At 43.4% G+C, this 12,509-nt stretch overlaps 2 protein-coding genes across 8 annotated transcripts in view; one reads left to right on the top strand and one right to left on the bottom strand.

Moving 5' to 3' along the window:
* MEST (mesoderm specific transcript) overlaps positions 1-9,338 on the top strand; it is a 35,269-nt gene extending 25,931 nt beyond the window's left edge. For all 4 annotated transcript variants that reach the window (XM_085897422.1, XM_085897421.1, XM_085897424.1 and 1 more), the window contains exons 9-12: positions 4,596-4,697; positions 5,103-5,179; positions 5,395-5,458; positions 8,452-9,338. In XM_085897422.1, the coding sequence (XP_085753548.1) occupies positions 4,596-4,697; positions 5,103-5,179; positions 5,395-5,458; positions 8,452-8,569 (361 nt within the window). In that variant the 3' untranslated portion in view covers positions 8,570-9,338. The remainder of the gene's footprint in view (positions 1-4,595; positions 4,698-5,102; positions 5,180-5,394; positions 5,459-8,451) is intronic.
* LOC147018086 (uncharacterized) overlaps positions 7,760-12,509 on the bottom strand; it is a 23,748-nt gene continuing 18,998 nt past the window's right edge. For 3 of the 4 annotated variants that reach the window (XM_085897425.1, XM_085897428.1, XM_085897426.1), the window contains 2 exons: positions 10,174-10,323; positions 9,459-9,699 (listed from right to left, as the gene is read on the bottom strand). In XM_085897425.1, coding sequence (XP_085753551.1) covers positions 9,470-9,699; positions 10,174-10,323 — 380 coding nt within the window. In that variant the 3' untranslated portion in view covers positions 9,459-9,469. Of the gene's footprint in view, positions 8,193-9,458; positions 9,700-10,173; positions 10,324-12,509 lie in introns of those variants that run through there. The other variant, XM_085897427.1, reaches the window with a different exon arrangement.

Here is a 12,509-nt window from a genome sequence, read left to right as displayed (position 1 = left end):
CGTTCGGTGGCATATTCTTTGGGCCCATTTGTTGAAGCTCATTTGTTTGGACCCATCCCATCCACAATCCAAACACTCCCGCTTGGTGTCTCGACCTTTGGCGATGCTTCAAGGGCCGATTCAAGTTAAAGCAGCAGCCTTTCCTTGTAAGACATCAATTGTGTGTAGCAATAGCCAGTGGAAGTTGGCCCAAACAATATGAATTCATGTTTTTCACATCAATTTTGCGGGTTCTGCCGACGATGACAAGTCTGGCAAGAAGTTTCCGGTCACTTTTCAAGCCGACTTCTTTACCCTTCCCCTTTTGTCGTCACCTTGTTCCCTACATCATCAAATGATTTAAGCTTTTTAGCCATGTCGCAATGCGAACGCTGGCTCGAAGAGAGCTCCACGTTGTTCTTCTTGTTGTTCTTGTTCTTCTTCTTCTGGTGAAGACAAAACCTTTATGACGCAGCTCTTGGACACATTTGTCCTTGTTCCTTAATGTGTTGTTGAGGTCACTCAATTCCCTGCAGTCGGTGTTTAGAAAAGGTGACAAATGCATCATCTCTCTTCTGATGAGCAGTCCTCCTCATCGTCAGTCCTCCACATCGTCAGTCATCCTCGTCACAGGATGAGCAGTCCTCATCGCAGATATTCTCCTGCAGTTGTGGTTACTTTTTTTCGGAAGTTGGTGGAAGGATTTGCACTACAGCCACTGTAAAACGCTCCATTCCGCAAAACCCGTAAACGCAAAGAAAACTGAAAACCCACTCCATGGGAGTATCTCCTGTGTTGCTGCTCTTCGCAGGACAGCTCACTGGATGATGGGATTGGGGCAAAGCCTTCAGGACCCCCATTCTTTGACAGAAGGAAAAGTATGGGGCAAACTTCCTTGGTCAGATTGCAGTGTGTGGCGGAGTGGTGCTGAGGTGTCGTCCACCAGACAACAGTTTCGTTGGGTTAACCTGAGGCGGTCCCTTCGGGTGGGGGCTTGGAATGTCCTATCCCGAAGAGAGGATGATCACCTGTCTCTGTTATCATCTGAGCTCCAGCGGTTGAATATTATTGCAGCACACTCTGAGGTTTGGAGACCGGATAGTGGGGCGAGACCATGGCGAGTGGTTACACCTACTATTTGTCTTGTCGCTCTGATGATTACCATGCCCAAGGAGTTGCTGTAGCTGTGTCCAATAAGCTGACTCCCATGATAAATGAGGTAACACCGGTCAACGTGCGTATTATGATACTCTGGATTCGTCACTCCTTGGGTGTCGTTTCCCTGGCCTCTGTATATGCTCCGACTGAGGCGAGTGATCTCACCGTGAAGGACGCATTCTTTGCCATACTCGAGTCTGTGGTTGATCAGTGCCCCAGGAAGGATACTCTTCCAATCTTGGGGAATTTCATTGCATCGACTGGCACTGATATGGATTGTTAGGAGACATGTGTTGATCCCCATGGGTCTGGAACTGTGCACCATAAAGGACGAAGTTTCTAGACTTTGCAAGAAGTCATGGACTTAGGGTGGCTGGTTCATGGTTTCAGCACTCACAGGCTTATCACTGGACTTGGTATTCCAATGCTGTTGATGTGGCAAAGGAGATTAACCATGTTCTCGGAGATGGTCGCTGGAGGATGATCCAGAAGTGCAGGGTCTAACCGGAGTGCTCACTTCCTCAATACCAACCACAGACTTCTTGTAGCAACTCTGAAGTTTCAGCTTAAATCCAGAAGAATGGTGTCATCCCAGCCTAGGCTGGATTTTGGTAAGCTCAAGGATGAGAGTGTAGCTGAAGAGTTTGTGAACAGGCTATGTGGGGATTTGGGGGGTGTGGGTGCATTGGGGAATTCTGAAGAGTTGTGGAGTGCCTTCAAGACTTCCATCCTTGCTGGACTTCGGGTAAACCAGTTGAAATGGGGGTAAAGCTCCTGGGTACGTGGCATCCATGCTGAACTTCTCAAAGCTGGTGGAAATGCTGTACTCTTGTCGTTGCATGCAGTTCTCTGCTCTGTTTGGAACACAGGCATCATCACAAGTGACTGGAAGAGGGGCCTTGTTGTCTCTCTTCCTTAAAGGGAAGGGTGATCGCCAAGACTGCAACAACTACCGAGGGGTGACGCTGCTCTCAGTGCCGATCAAGGTCTTTGCTCGGATAATTCTTGATCGAGTTCGCCACCATCTCCTTGAGCAACAACACCCAGAGCAGTTAGGCTTTATACCAAAGAGGTCAACGATTGACTGTATCCTTGCTCTTCGGGTCCTCACTGAATGCAGATGAGAGTTTCAGCAGGGGCTGCTAGCAGCCTATGTTGATCTCTGCAAATTGTTTCGTTCAATGAATTGGGATGCCCTCTGGAGGATTATTGGTATTTGTGGGGTTCCACCAAAACTGAACAACCTGATTTCTGAACTCTACTCCAGTACGGAGAGTGCTGTGAGATGTGGTGGTTCCATCTCCAACTTATATCCAGGTTATACTGGAGTTCGTCAGGGGTGTGGATTCATCCCCCCCCCCCCCCCACACACACTTTTCAGCGCTTGTATGTACTGTATTCTGGGGAGGATGTTGCAGAGATCAAGCTGCGGTGCATTGTTTGGGAGTGTCACAATCGCTGACCTTGATTTCACAGATGATGCAGTCATCTTCGTGGAGACTGGATATCCTTTTGGGAGCCTTCGAGGTGCTGAATGAGGAGTCGGAGCCACTGGGATTACGGGTTTCCTTGGTCAAAATTAAGTTCCAGGCTTTCATTGACATCTTGTATGCTGCTATTTTGTCTGTACCTGTTTGTGGTGAGGATGCTGAGGTCATGGAGAGATTCACTTAACTTGGCAGTGATATTCATGTCTCTTCTGGCTATGAGCCAGAGATCCCTAGACGTCAGGGTTGGGCCTAGGGGTGTCATGGATTCACTGGATCATGGTGTGTGGTGCTATCGTTATCTGTGCAGGAGGACGAAAGTCAGAGTCTTCAGGTCCTCAGTGCTTCCAGTCTTGCTCTGTGGATATGAGACTTGGACCTTGACCATGTATCTGCGACACAGACTTAACTCCTTCGGTACCAGTTTTCTTCGGAGAATTACTGGCTTTCGCTGTTCGGACCTTGTGTCCAACGAGTGGTTGTTGAGAGACTCAGGTGAGATTTGTTAAATGTATGGTCCGTGAGCATCAGCTGAGGCTGTATGGAGATGTGGCTTGTTTTACTGATGATCCTGCAAACTAGTTTCACTCAGCAAGGGAGCCTTGTGAGTGGCGGAGGCCAACGGGCCGACCACATACCTCGTGGTTGTGGCAGATTGATCGGCATCTCAAGGAGATGGGGATGGACCAGGTGTCTGCTTGGCAGATGGCCAGACGGAGGCCCCTGGAGTACCGGTGGAAAGTGGACGTGGCGACGCATGCTTCCACACCTGACCTGACCTTACTTTTTGCTCCATCTTGATTTCTCCAAATATAGGGAACGAGTGTCATCTCTCTATGGACTGGCAGGGTGCAGGGTACGTTTTTCGGCCAGACAGAAGAGCTGGTCCAGGCAAAAGAGAGAACTGGCGATAAGGATCAGATGCCACATTCATGGCAGTAGCGTACAGTGGCAGCAGGTCAGATGGCCGGCTTCAACTGTGTCCTATCCTACCCTAGCTGCCCCACTAATCCCTGTATCTTATTTCTAACTTCTGCCCCTCAAATCCCTTTGAAGCTAATTTATCCCTGCTGGGCCCACTAATCTCTGAACTACACCATCTCCTGGGAGGAATATCAAGGCGTGTGGTATGACCCCACAAAAGCTCACTGAAAGATTAGCCCAATGGTGCCATTTACGTTAAAGCTCACATTATCAGATAAAACAGCAGTTTACATGGACCGCATTGTGATCCTCCTTGGAGATTTTCACACAAAGAACCGCTTTGGCATGCATTGGCATGAGATTTGGTGATGCTGGGCTTCAATGTATTGTTGCGGACTCAGGATTTGTGGATTACCACAATGGGAAGCACACTGGTTCCTCCCAAACATCCGGCCCTGTCGACCGACATGCTGCGGATAACTTTGCAGGATGCCCTGTCAGCATCCTGCAGCAATGGACAGCTAGCTGCTGAGAGCTTCACCGACCCATTGAGTGCAAACGTCAAGGTGTCCCTACGAAAGCCCAGGGCGAGTACGGATCGTAAAGTGAGCGCTGCTGCAGTCACAGTGCAGGGGGCTAATCACGAATGGCCCTGCTCCTTGTTTGCTCACTAATGGCCTCTCTACTTCCATCTTTTTTGATGTCGCTGTGACATCCATAAAATAACAATTTTTGGGGCCACGGTCGGCCTGCATAGTGCTTTATTTTGTTTTAAAATGAATACAATTAACCCGAAAAATCCGATCTGTAAATCTAATTTGGTGCCGGATGGCGCTCAATTTAGAATTTGGTCACGGGGACTCAGTTTGGAACACAATACGAGCGAGAGGGCGTGTGTGTGCGTGCGCATTTGTTCATTCCCGTTGAAGCCTCGAGAGGTGTGGCGCCGGTCTTGCGGGTGGGCATTATTTTTGGTTGCTTAAGGAAGGGGGTGTACCCATTCCCACCCACACAACTCCTCCTTTCCCTTGCTATATTGTGCCTCAGCCTGCGTGAGGTGTTTGGTGTGCATACCCAGCCATCACGTGAACGTTTTTGGGACATGTGGGTAGCACTGCGTCAGAACGATGGACATCTGGCATTGGCCAGGTAACGTTAAATTACAATTTTTTTTCTGGAATGCTTGTTTAGATTTATCTAAAGCCATAACCACAATTTCCCGACTCTATTGCATTCCCCTCCTCCCCTTTACTCATCTTCAACAATTCTGTTCAATTCTCCCCATTTCTCATCTTGTACCTTACACTTCCCCCTCATATTCTACCTCGATGGATATATTAAGACTTGGCAAATGTCTTGTGTATAGTCCCATTTGAAGGCTGTGGATGAGATGTCAGACCTCCGAGCCTTTGTTGTCACATAAGATCTCAAATGAATTGTGCCACCTGTGGTTTTAACTACCCTGTGAACACTCAATGATTTGAATGTTGTGTCAACTTTAATCGGTTATTCTCCAATGAGAACTGATTGACGGAGCCACAATGTTGCCCTCAGTTTGCTGCGGTACATTGAAGAGCGCTGGGAGAACCGTGTGCGCTGGACTGGAGTTCTCAAAGAGACTCGGGTTCCATGTGTGTCAAATTTCAGACAAAATAAATAATGCCTTGCCTTCCAGATTTTACATTATTTTGCATTATAATTGTGTCTTCTGCTGCTGTTTTTGCTTTTGAGAGTAATTTAAATAGCTTGGAGCAGAGTGCAGTGAGAATGAAGAGCTGCTGTTGGAAAGATGAAATAATTCTGAGACTGATATTCCTTAATTTTTTTTTTGTACATTTTTGTTTAGTGCATTTGATCTATGGACCGGCAGACCCTGTCAACCCTCATCCAAGCTTTGTGCAGAGATTCAAGTGAGCCTTTTTTGATCCGCTTGCAGATTTCTCTCCACTTGTGTCAATGATCATGATTTATTGCGTATACTTCATGGGACAATAAATTTGAGACTTGCACATCTGAAAATATCATTATACGACGAGAACGGCACTCAGTCGAGCCCATACCTCTGCCAGGCTGAACAGTTCACGTTTTGTGTCCACCTGATAGGCAAGATCTGCTTCCGGACCTGAACCAAAATCTAATCGGCTTGTTCTTGTCACCTACCCAATTCTTCCACCAAGTTTTGTCATAACCTGGCCGCAATTATTACTATTTTTTGTTATATCGTGCAAAAACTGATCCCCTTAATTGCAGACCTATCGGCTTACTTCCAATCATCAGCAAGGTCATGGAAACCATCATCACAGTTATATGATGACAGTATGAAAGTCTTCCTTTTTCCAACAACCTCAAATCAGAAAACCAATTTGGTTTCAGACCAGGTAACAACACCTTGGGCGTGCTGCTTCTACTCACCCAACAATGGATGGAGGCCATCAATGTCACACGTGAGATCTTGTGCTTTTGATACAGTCTGCCACCCCACCTTGCTCTCCAAAGTCTCTGCTTATGGCATCTAAGGTCAATTCCACACATGGCCAACTGACTTCCTCTACTCTCGTAGCCAACGTGTGGCATTCAATGGAATCCTTTCATCTCCTCTCCCTGTCAAGGCTGGAGTGCCCCAAAGCAGTGTTCTGGGCCCAATCCTATTCCTTATCTTCATAAATCTCTTTGACTTGCTGGAAAATCCTCTTTATTGATTTGCCGATGACTCCACCCTCTGCCGTGACATCCCCCATCCTCCAGCCAGACAGGCTGCAGCCTCTTCCCACTCTTCAGACCTTGAAAAAGTCACAAACTGGTCAAACACTTGGAATATGTCTTTTAATTATGACAAATCTCAAACTCTCACTGTCCGGAAGGAAGGTGTGTCAGATGGTCCTATCTACTTTCTTCACAATCCTCTTGAGGAAGTTAATTCATTCAAAATCCTGGGTCTCACTGTCTGCCATGATCTTTCTTGGGCAAACCAAATTTTAAAGTTGGCCTCCAAAGCTAGCTGCCGACTGGGCATCCTCCGTTGTACAAAATCCTTCCTTGGCACACCTGAACTCCTATCCACCTACAAGACTTTCATCTGCAGCATGATGGAGTGCTGCTCTCCCCTCTGGGCTGGCTACCCTGCCTTACATTTTGCTTAGTTTCACGCCATTTTGTGTCCTGATCCGTTCAGTGTACCAGTACTAGCTCTTCTATGAGGCTCAACTAGGCATACAAAAAAAATTTTCAACTGTTTTTGGCCCTATCAAAAAATCTGTTTTTGGCCCTATCTGTCAACGGTGAATAATCCTTTAAAAAGTCCAGTGTCCAGATCCAGATCTTCACCAAAATCGAATTGATTCGTCCTTCTCACACACTCAACTTGTCCACTAAATTTTTTCTGAATTGGTCCATAACTTTTTTTGAGATAACTCCTGCTCACAAACAGACAATCAGGGTGAATACATAACCCCTGTTTGTCTGTTTGTAGCAAATGTAGTTTTGCATGAAAGGTCAGAGTATTAAGAAATTTGGAGAAAAATACATTACAAGGCTCATATGAAAAGTCCATGCCATTTTTGTCTAACTGCTGAAGCAGGAAAACCAAAAAATAATAATAATAATCCCACAGATGTCACTTTCGCATAATGTCCTCCAGTTGTTGTGCACAGTCACCATCATTTTATTCACTCATTGCTGAATGAAGTTATTCATGAGTGTATGTTTAAACCATTTTATAAACAGTACTTCCCAGGGTAAACGGTGATGCGTAATGGAATTATGATGATGAGTGATGAGTAATGGAAGTAACAGGAAACAAATTCGTTTGTGGAACAACCAGATGTCACTTGGAGTTAGAGTTAATGAATAGTGAGGATGCATTGGCAAGATCTTGGTGCTCTATTCCATTGATAATAATTCTATCACAATTAGAGCAGTGTGAGGTGATGCTTTGTGCTGATGAAGGATAAAATTGGCATCGATGCCAAGCAGGCAAAATTTGACATTTTCCACGAGGTCACAAATGGAACTAGCCAGTTATTATTTGGCCTTTTGTAACAGAGTGAGACAGAGATATCTACTGATTTGTATTGTTCATATCACATTGGCTCGTGATACAGAGCTATGGGTGTTTCAAAAATGCTTCGTATTATGGTTTGCATCGTACTCTTCTTCTGAGGTATTTTCAAGAGAACAATTCAAGTAAGAATATGAATCAGTCAATGCTGGCATTGCATTTCAAATGAAAGTGTTGTTATTATTAGAATGGTTGTATCATTAAAACAAAGCATTTGGCAAAGTTGTTAACTCACAAATATTCCGGTGAGCAAGGGTGTGTATAAGTGTGTGTATAAGATGATTATCTAATACCAGCTATCACCAGGTGGCGCTACACGGTACATATTTACTTTGAGAGAATTGGGGTCTTCCCCCCACCTTGAACTCCCTCCCACAGATACTGTATGCTATCCAGACAGAAACCATACTTTGGGTACCATTGGACAACATGCAAAATTTGGTTGAGTAGTTAAAAAAAAAGTTTTTTAAGCATATATAGGGTGTCCCAAAAGTGAAGTAAAGTAGTGTATTGATGTGTCTGTTGGCTCACAATGCTTGAACAATTGAATTTCCTAGGGTTGGAATCTCCAGGGTTGGAGCATCAATCTGGAAGAAAAAAAATATCATATTGTTAGGCATTAGCATTTATGAAATCTTCAAAATCAAAAGCAGTACACTACTTTTGGGATACCCTGTATTTGCGCTTGTTTGGAACATACAGTACTGTACAGTCTTTTGGTAGGCATCTTATATAGGATATGTCTTTTGAATCTGGTGTCAATATAATATGAGGGAAATGCTCAAATGGGAATGACAAGTAGACCAGCTCGGTGTTCGTTGTTAATATGAAGATGCTGCCTTTCAGATCTGTGGTTTCTGAGTCAGCTGTTACTGTTCTTCCAGCCCATGTCAGTCACTACCCACATCTTGAAGATCCATGGGGCTTCTTACATGCTTATTTCACGTTTGTCAATTCATTTTGACGGGGATATTATATGACTGTAATTGCACTGGGCATGTTGGTCTTATGGTTATAAAAGTTATCCATCTGCTCATTTTTTTTTGTTGTTGTTGCCAAAGTCACCTGTTCTATTTGCTATATTCTGTGTTCACTTTTGATATGTAATGAGATTAAGGCTCAGCTCATGAAGTTCAGCACTATAATTTTAACTTTAAACCTGTTGAGGCTCAGCTTGGTGCTGCCCTTTGGGGGGTACTTCTGGCATCACTAAATGCTTACTCCTTATGTTTAAGTTTGAAAGATTCTTGAGTTTGGTGTTGAATAAATTCAACCATTCTAGATCCTGGAGGTTTAGATCAAAAGTGCATGTTTGGTTTTAAATTCCACTTTAAGATGACCATGTGTTGTGCTTTCACATGTTGATTGTACTTTCACATGTCGATTGTAATCCTTTTTAATCTTGAACACTGAAAACATTTTTTTGTTGTTGGATGGAATTTGTAGTCCATAAGAGCACCAAAGTACTTGTCAGTGATGTATCTATTTTTCAAACCAAAACCAAAACACCATGCAAAAGGAAAATGATTTTGTTAGTGTTCATGTGTCATGGAAAAGACATTTTCAGATTAGAAAATACACATTGTACTTTTTCAGTTCCAGGTACATTTAATACCATTTCCCACTCTACGCAGGTAACCAATTGAAATATTATAGAATCCAGATGTTTTATCTGACAGTGGTTAAAGATATTTTATGCAAAATTCACAAATAAAATTTTGTTTTCCATTACAGGCCGGTGTTTGATGACCCACTTTGGTTTCTTCCTTTTTAAAATTTTTATTTTCTCTGCAGCATTTTTACTTCACTTGTGGTAGTTTTGAGTGGATACATTTCGTAAATGTCTGCCTGAAAGCGGCTTTTGTCAAAACCATTCTCTCTTTGCTTCCACCCTGAGGCGATGGTAGTTCTTGGTTTGGCGATTTGTGTGATCTCGGTTCAACATGTAACAGGTGATGAGAAAGATGACTATGGTGGCCACGAAGCAAGAGCAGAATCCACAGATCAAACCATTCAGCAATGGTGTCATCCCATCACTCATTAATTTGGTAAATGGGGGCTTCTTCTTCACAAAGCATTCTACATCCTGCAAAACTGAAAGGTGACATTATCATACAGGTGCAGTGTCAACCGTGGGGAAGAGGGAAAAGGGGTTCCATATCACTGCTATTTTTGCACATGTAATGCAATGTGGATTTCCACAACTCTCTTATCATCAGCATATTTTCCATTCATTTATTTCAGGTTGGTGATGCAAACAGATAAGCCTTCTTTTAGATGTTATCTCCAATGAATGACTGTTTTGACTTCATTACCTAAAGCAAAATATTTCCCTTCTTGACCCTGTGCCATTGCCAAGCCAGCTTACTCTCAATTACTGCTCCATATTTCTTTGTTGCGATGTTTGTCTTTTATACATGTACAGCATTCGGGTCTGCATTTAAAGCTGACAAACTATGCTGAAAAGTTTCGTGATATTCTTTAACCACACGTAGAAAAGATTATTAGCTTTCCATCATGATAGCCATCTGCTTTTTATCCATCCCCCACGAGCCCAATAGTGCACACCTTCAGAACCCCGCTTGAGCCTTTGCAGTTGCGATGTTGTGAGTTCAAGATCCTCAGCAAGCAGGCCGCTGTTCTCGATCACAGCCTTGTATCCAAGAACCAGTTTCTTGGCACCCAGGATTTTGTCTTGGCCGATGCCCTTCAAGAGCTCTGCACACCATGAAGACTACAATGACCAGTCTCTGGCTTCAATTTTGTGGGGAATATATTCATGGATTCTGGCTTGTAACTTTGCTTTTCAAGTGTACGTGATGTACAATATACGCCAATATTATGGAGCAGACAAATTTATTTCTACCCATTCACTCAAGTTTGTTGTACAAATGGAGTTAGTACATAGAATATGAGTATATTTATATATTTAACAGGGTAGAGCTCAAAATAAATGTTGCTTTTCAATATCAGAATTAACGTTTAATTTATAATAAAAAAATTTAATTGCAGAAAATACAAGTACAATACAGTAAAAACGTTAAGACGTAATAGATCATCATGATTACGATTCCACCAACTTTATCCTCACCCTTGTACATACCATTTACAAAACAGGCCAAGACCCCCTCCCCCACCACCTCTACCATGTGTGTACAAAATTAAAAAGATGCCTCATAAGTGGTTATGATGACAGTGTTCCTATATAAGCCTGATGTTGGCTTCATGGTAAGGTGGCTGGCTTAATATCCTCGGGTCTTGAGTTGAAGCCCCTGTCAAACCGTTGAATTATCATCAGCTAGGGTTGACTCAGCCTATCATACTTCCGATGTCAGCAAAATGAGTTCCAGTGTACTCGTAAAAGGGGCATTGCATTAGTGGCACAGCCACACCCCCAGCCAATGATGCTGTCACAGCCTTGTGCTGCACATGAAGGAGGACGAGTGTTTCCAAGAAAGATTGCTTAAAGTGAAACAAAAGTCAAATTTCAACATCTAAGAATTACCAAAATGGATTATCATCAAACTATACTAGTGGGGTATGCTTACAATTGTAAGCAATAACACATTGTGTTTCCCCAGTGTCTCGGGTCGCTCACCTGCCGTGAGTACAAGGCTGCACTTATTTTTGTATATTTTCATTTATGGCAACTTTCCGACGGTTCTGTGATTTTTTTTTTCCAATTGCATCAGCTTCGATGTCCATCGGCATGCAAAATTTCAGCTTTCTACATCACCGGGAATGTACCGCACATTAATATCAGTCACGCAGTTGTAAGAATGAACTTTATACATTAGATATCATTTCAGAAGTGTTTGTGTGTTTGTTTGACTTCGATGCACTTCTGAACCACTGGACAAAATAGGTTAAAAACTGCTGGTTGTACTCAGAATGTGCACTGGAAGGTTTTTAGGTGGTAAAGAAAAATCATACTACTGGACCCCCAAACATGTTTTAATATTAACATGATAGAACACAAAGCCGAGATGGGGGGGGCTTGGTTGTGGATACCTCCCCCATTTTAAGCAAACCAATCAGGAGAAAGTGAGAAGGCACACACAACCCTGGCATATACTTTCTAAAGGCCCTGTCACACCTTGACGATTTAACCAGCGTATGTCTGACGTATGCAAAATTTGGCTAAAACGCTGGCACACGTCGAATACGTTATGGGTAAGTTTGTATACGTTAAGAGCATGCTGGCATAGGTCGTAGTATGCTGGCTTTTTTTTGCAGTACGCTGGCATACTTCGTAGTACACCGACGTGTTAGACAAATTTTCCATGCTTGAAATTTTTCGACGTATGCCAGCGTATGACTCACACGTTCCGCATAACGCTGGCCATAAGTTGTAGGCACGTTATGCGATCATTGACACACGTCGACACACGTTACTTGTAAGTTACTCATAAGTCGAAACACGTCAAGGTAATGGTTAGCGTACCCAAAACTTATTTCTAACCTATGAGTAACGAGTTGTAGGCAGGTTACGCGATCGTTGACACACGTTACTTGTACGTTACTCATAAGTCTAAACACGTCAAGGTAATGGTTAGCTTCAGTGTTCCAGACTCCCTGGTTTTTTTTTTTCTTCGGTATGACGGTGATGTTGACACTTCGATTTCTAGTGCGGTTATAATATAATATAATTAATAGGCTGCTGCTCAACGATTTAAATCATAACTGCACTAGAAATCGAAGTGTCAACATCACCGTTATACCGAAGACAAAAAAACAGGGAGTCTGGAACACTGACGCCGACCATTACCTCGACGTGTTTCGACTTATGAGTAACGTACAAGTAACGTGTGTCAATGATCGCGTAGCGTGTCTACAACTTATGCCAGCGTATGCGGACCATGTGTCATACGTCGAAAAATTTTCAACATGCTGAAAATTTCTCG

The sequence above is a fragment of the Eptatretus burgeri genome, chromosome 10, assembly GCF_056783735.1.
Source record: "Eptatretus burgeri isolate ZD-2024b chromosome 10, Ebu_testis_v1, whole genome shotgun sequence".
NCBI classification, from domain to species: Eukaryota; Metazoa; Chordata; class Myxini; order Myxiniformes; family Myxinidae; genus Eptatretus; species Eptatretus burgeri.
The sequence above is the reverse complement of the archived record's forward strand: the minus strand, read 5'-3'. Positions and strand labels throughout refer to the sequence as shown.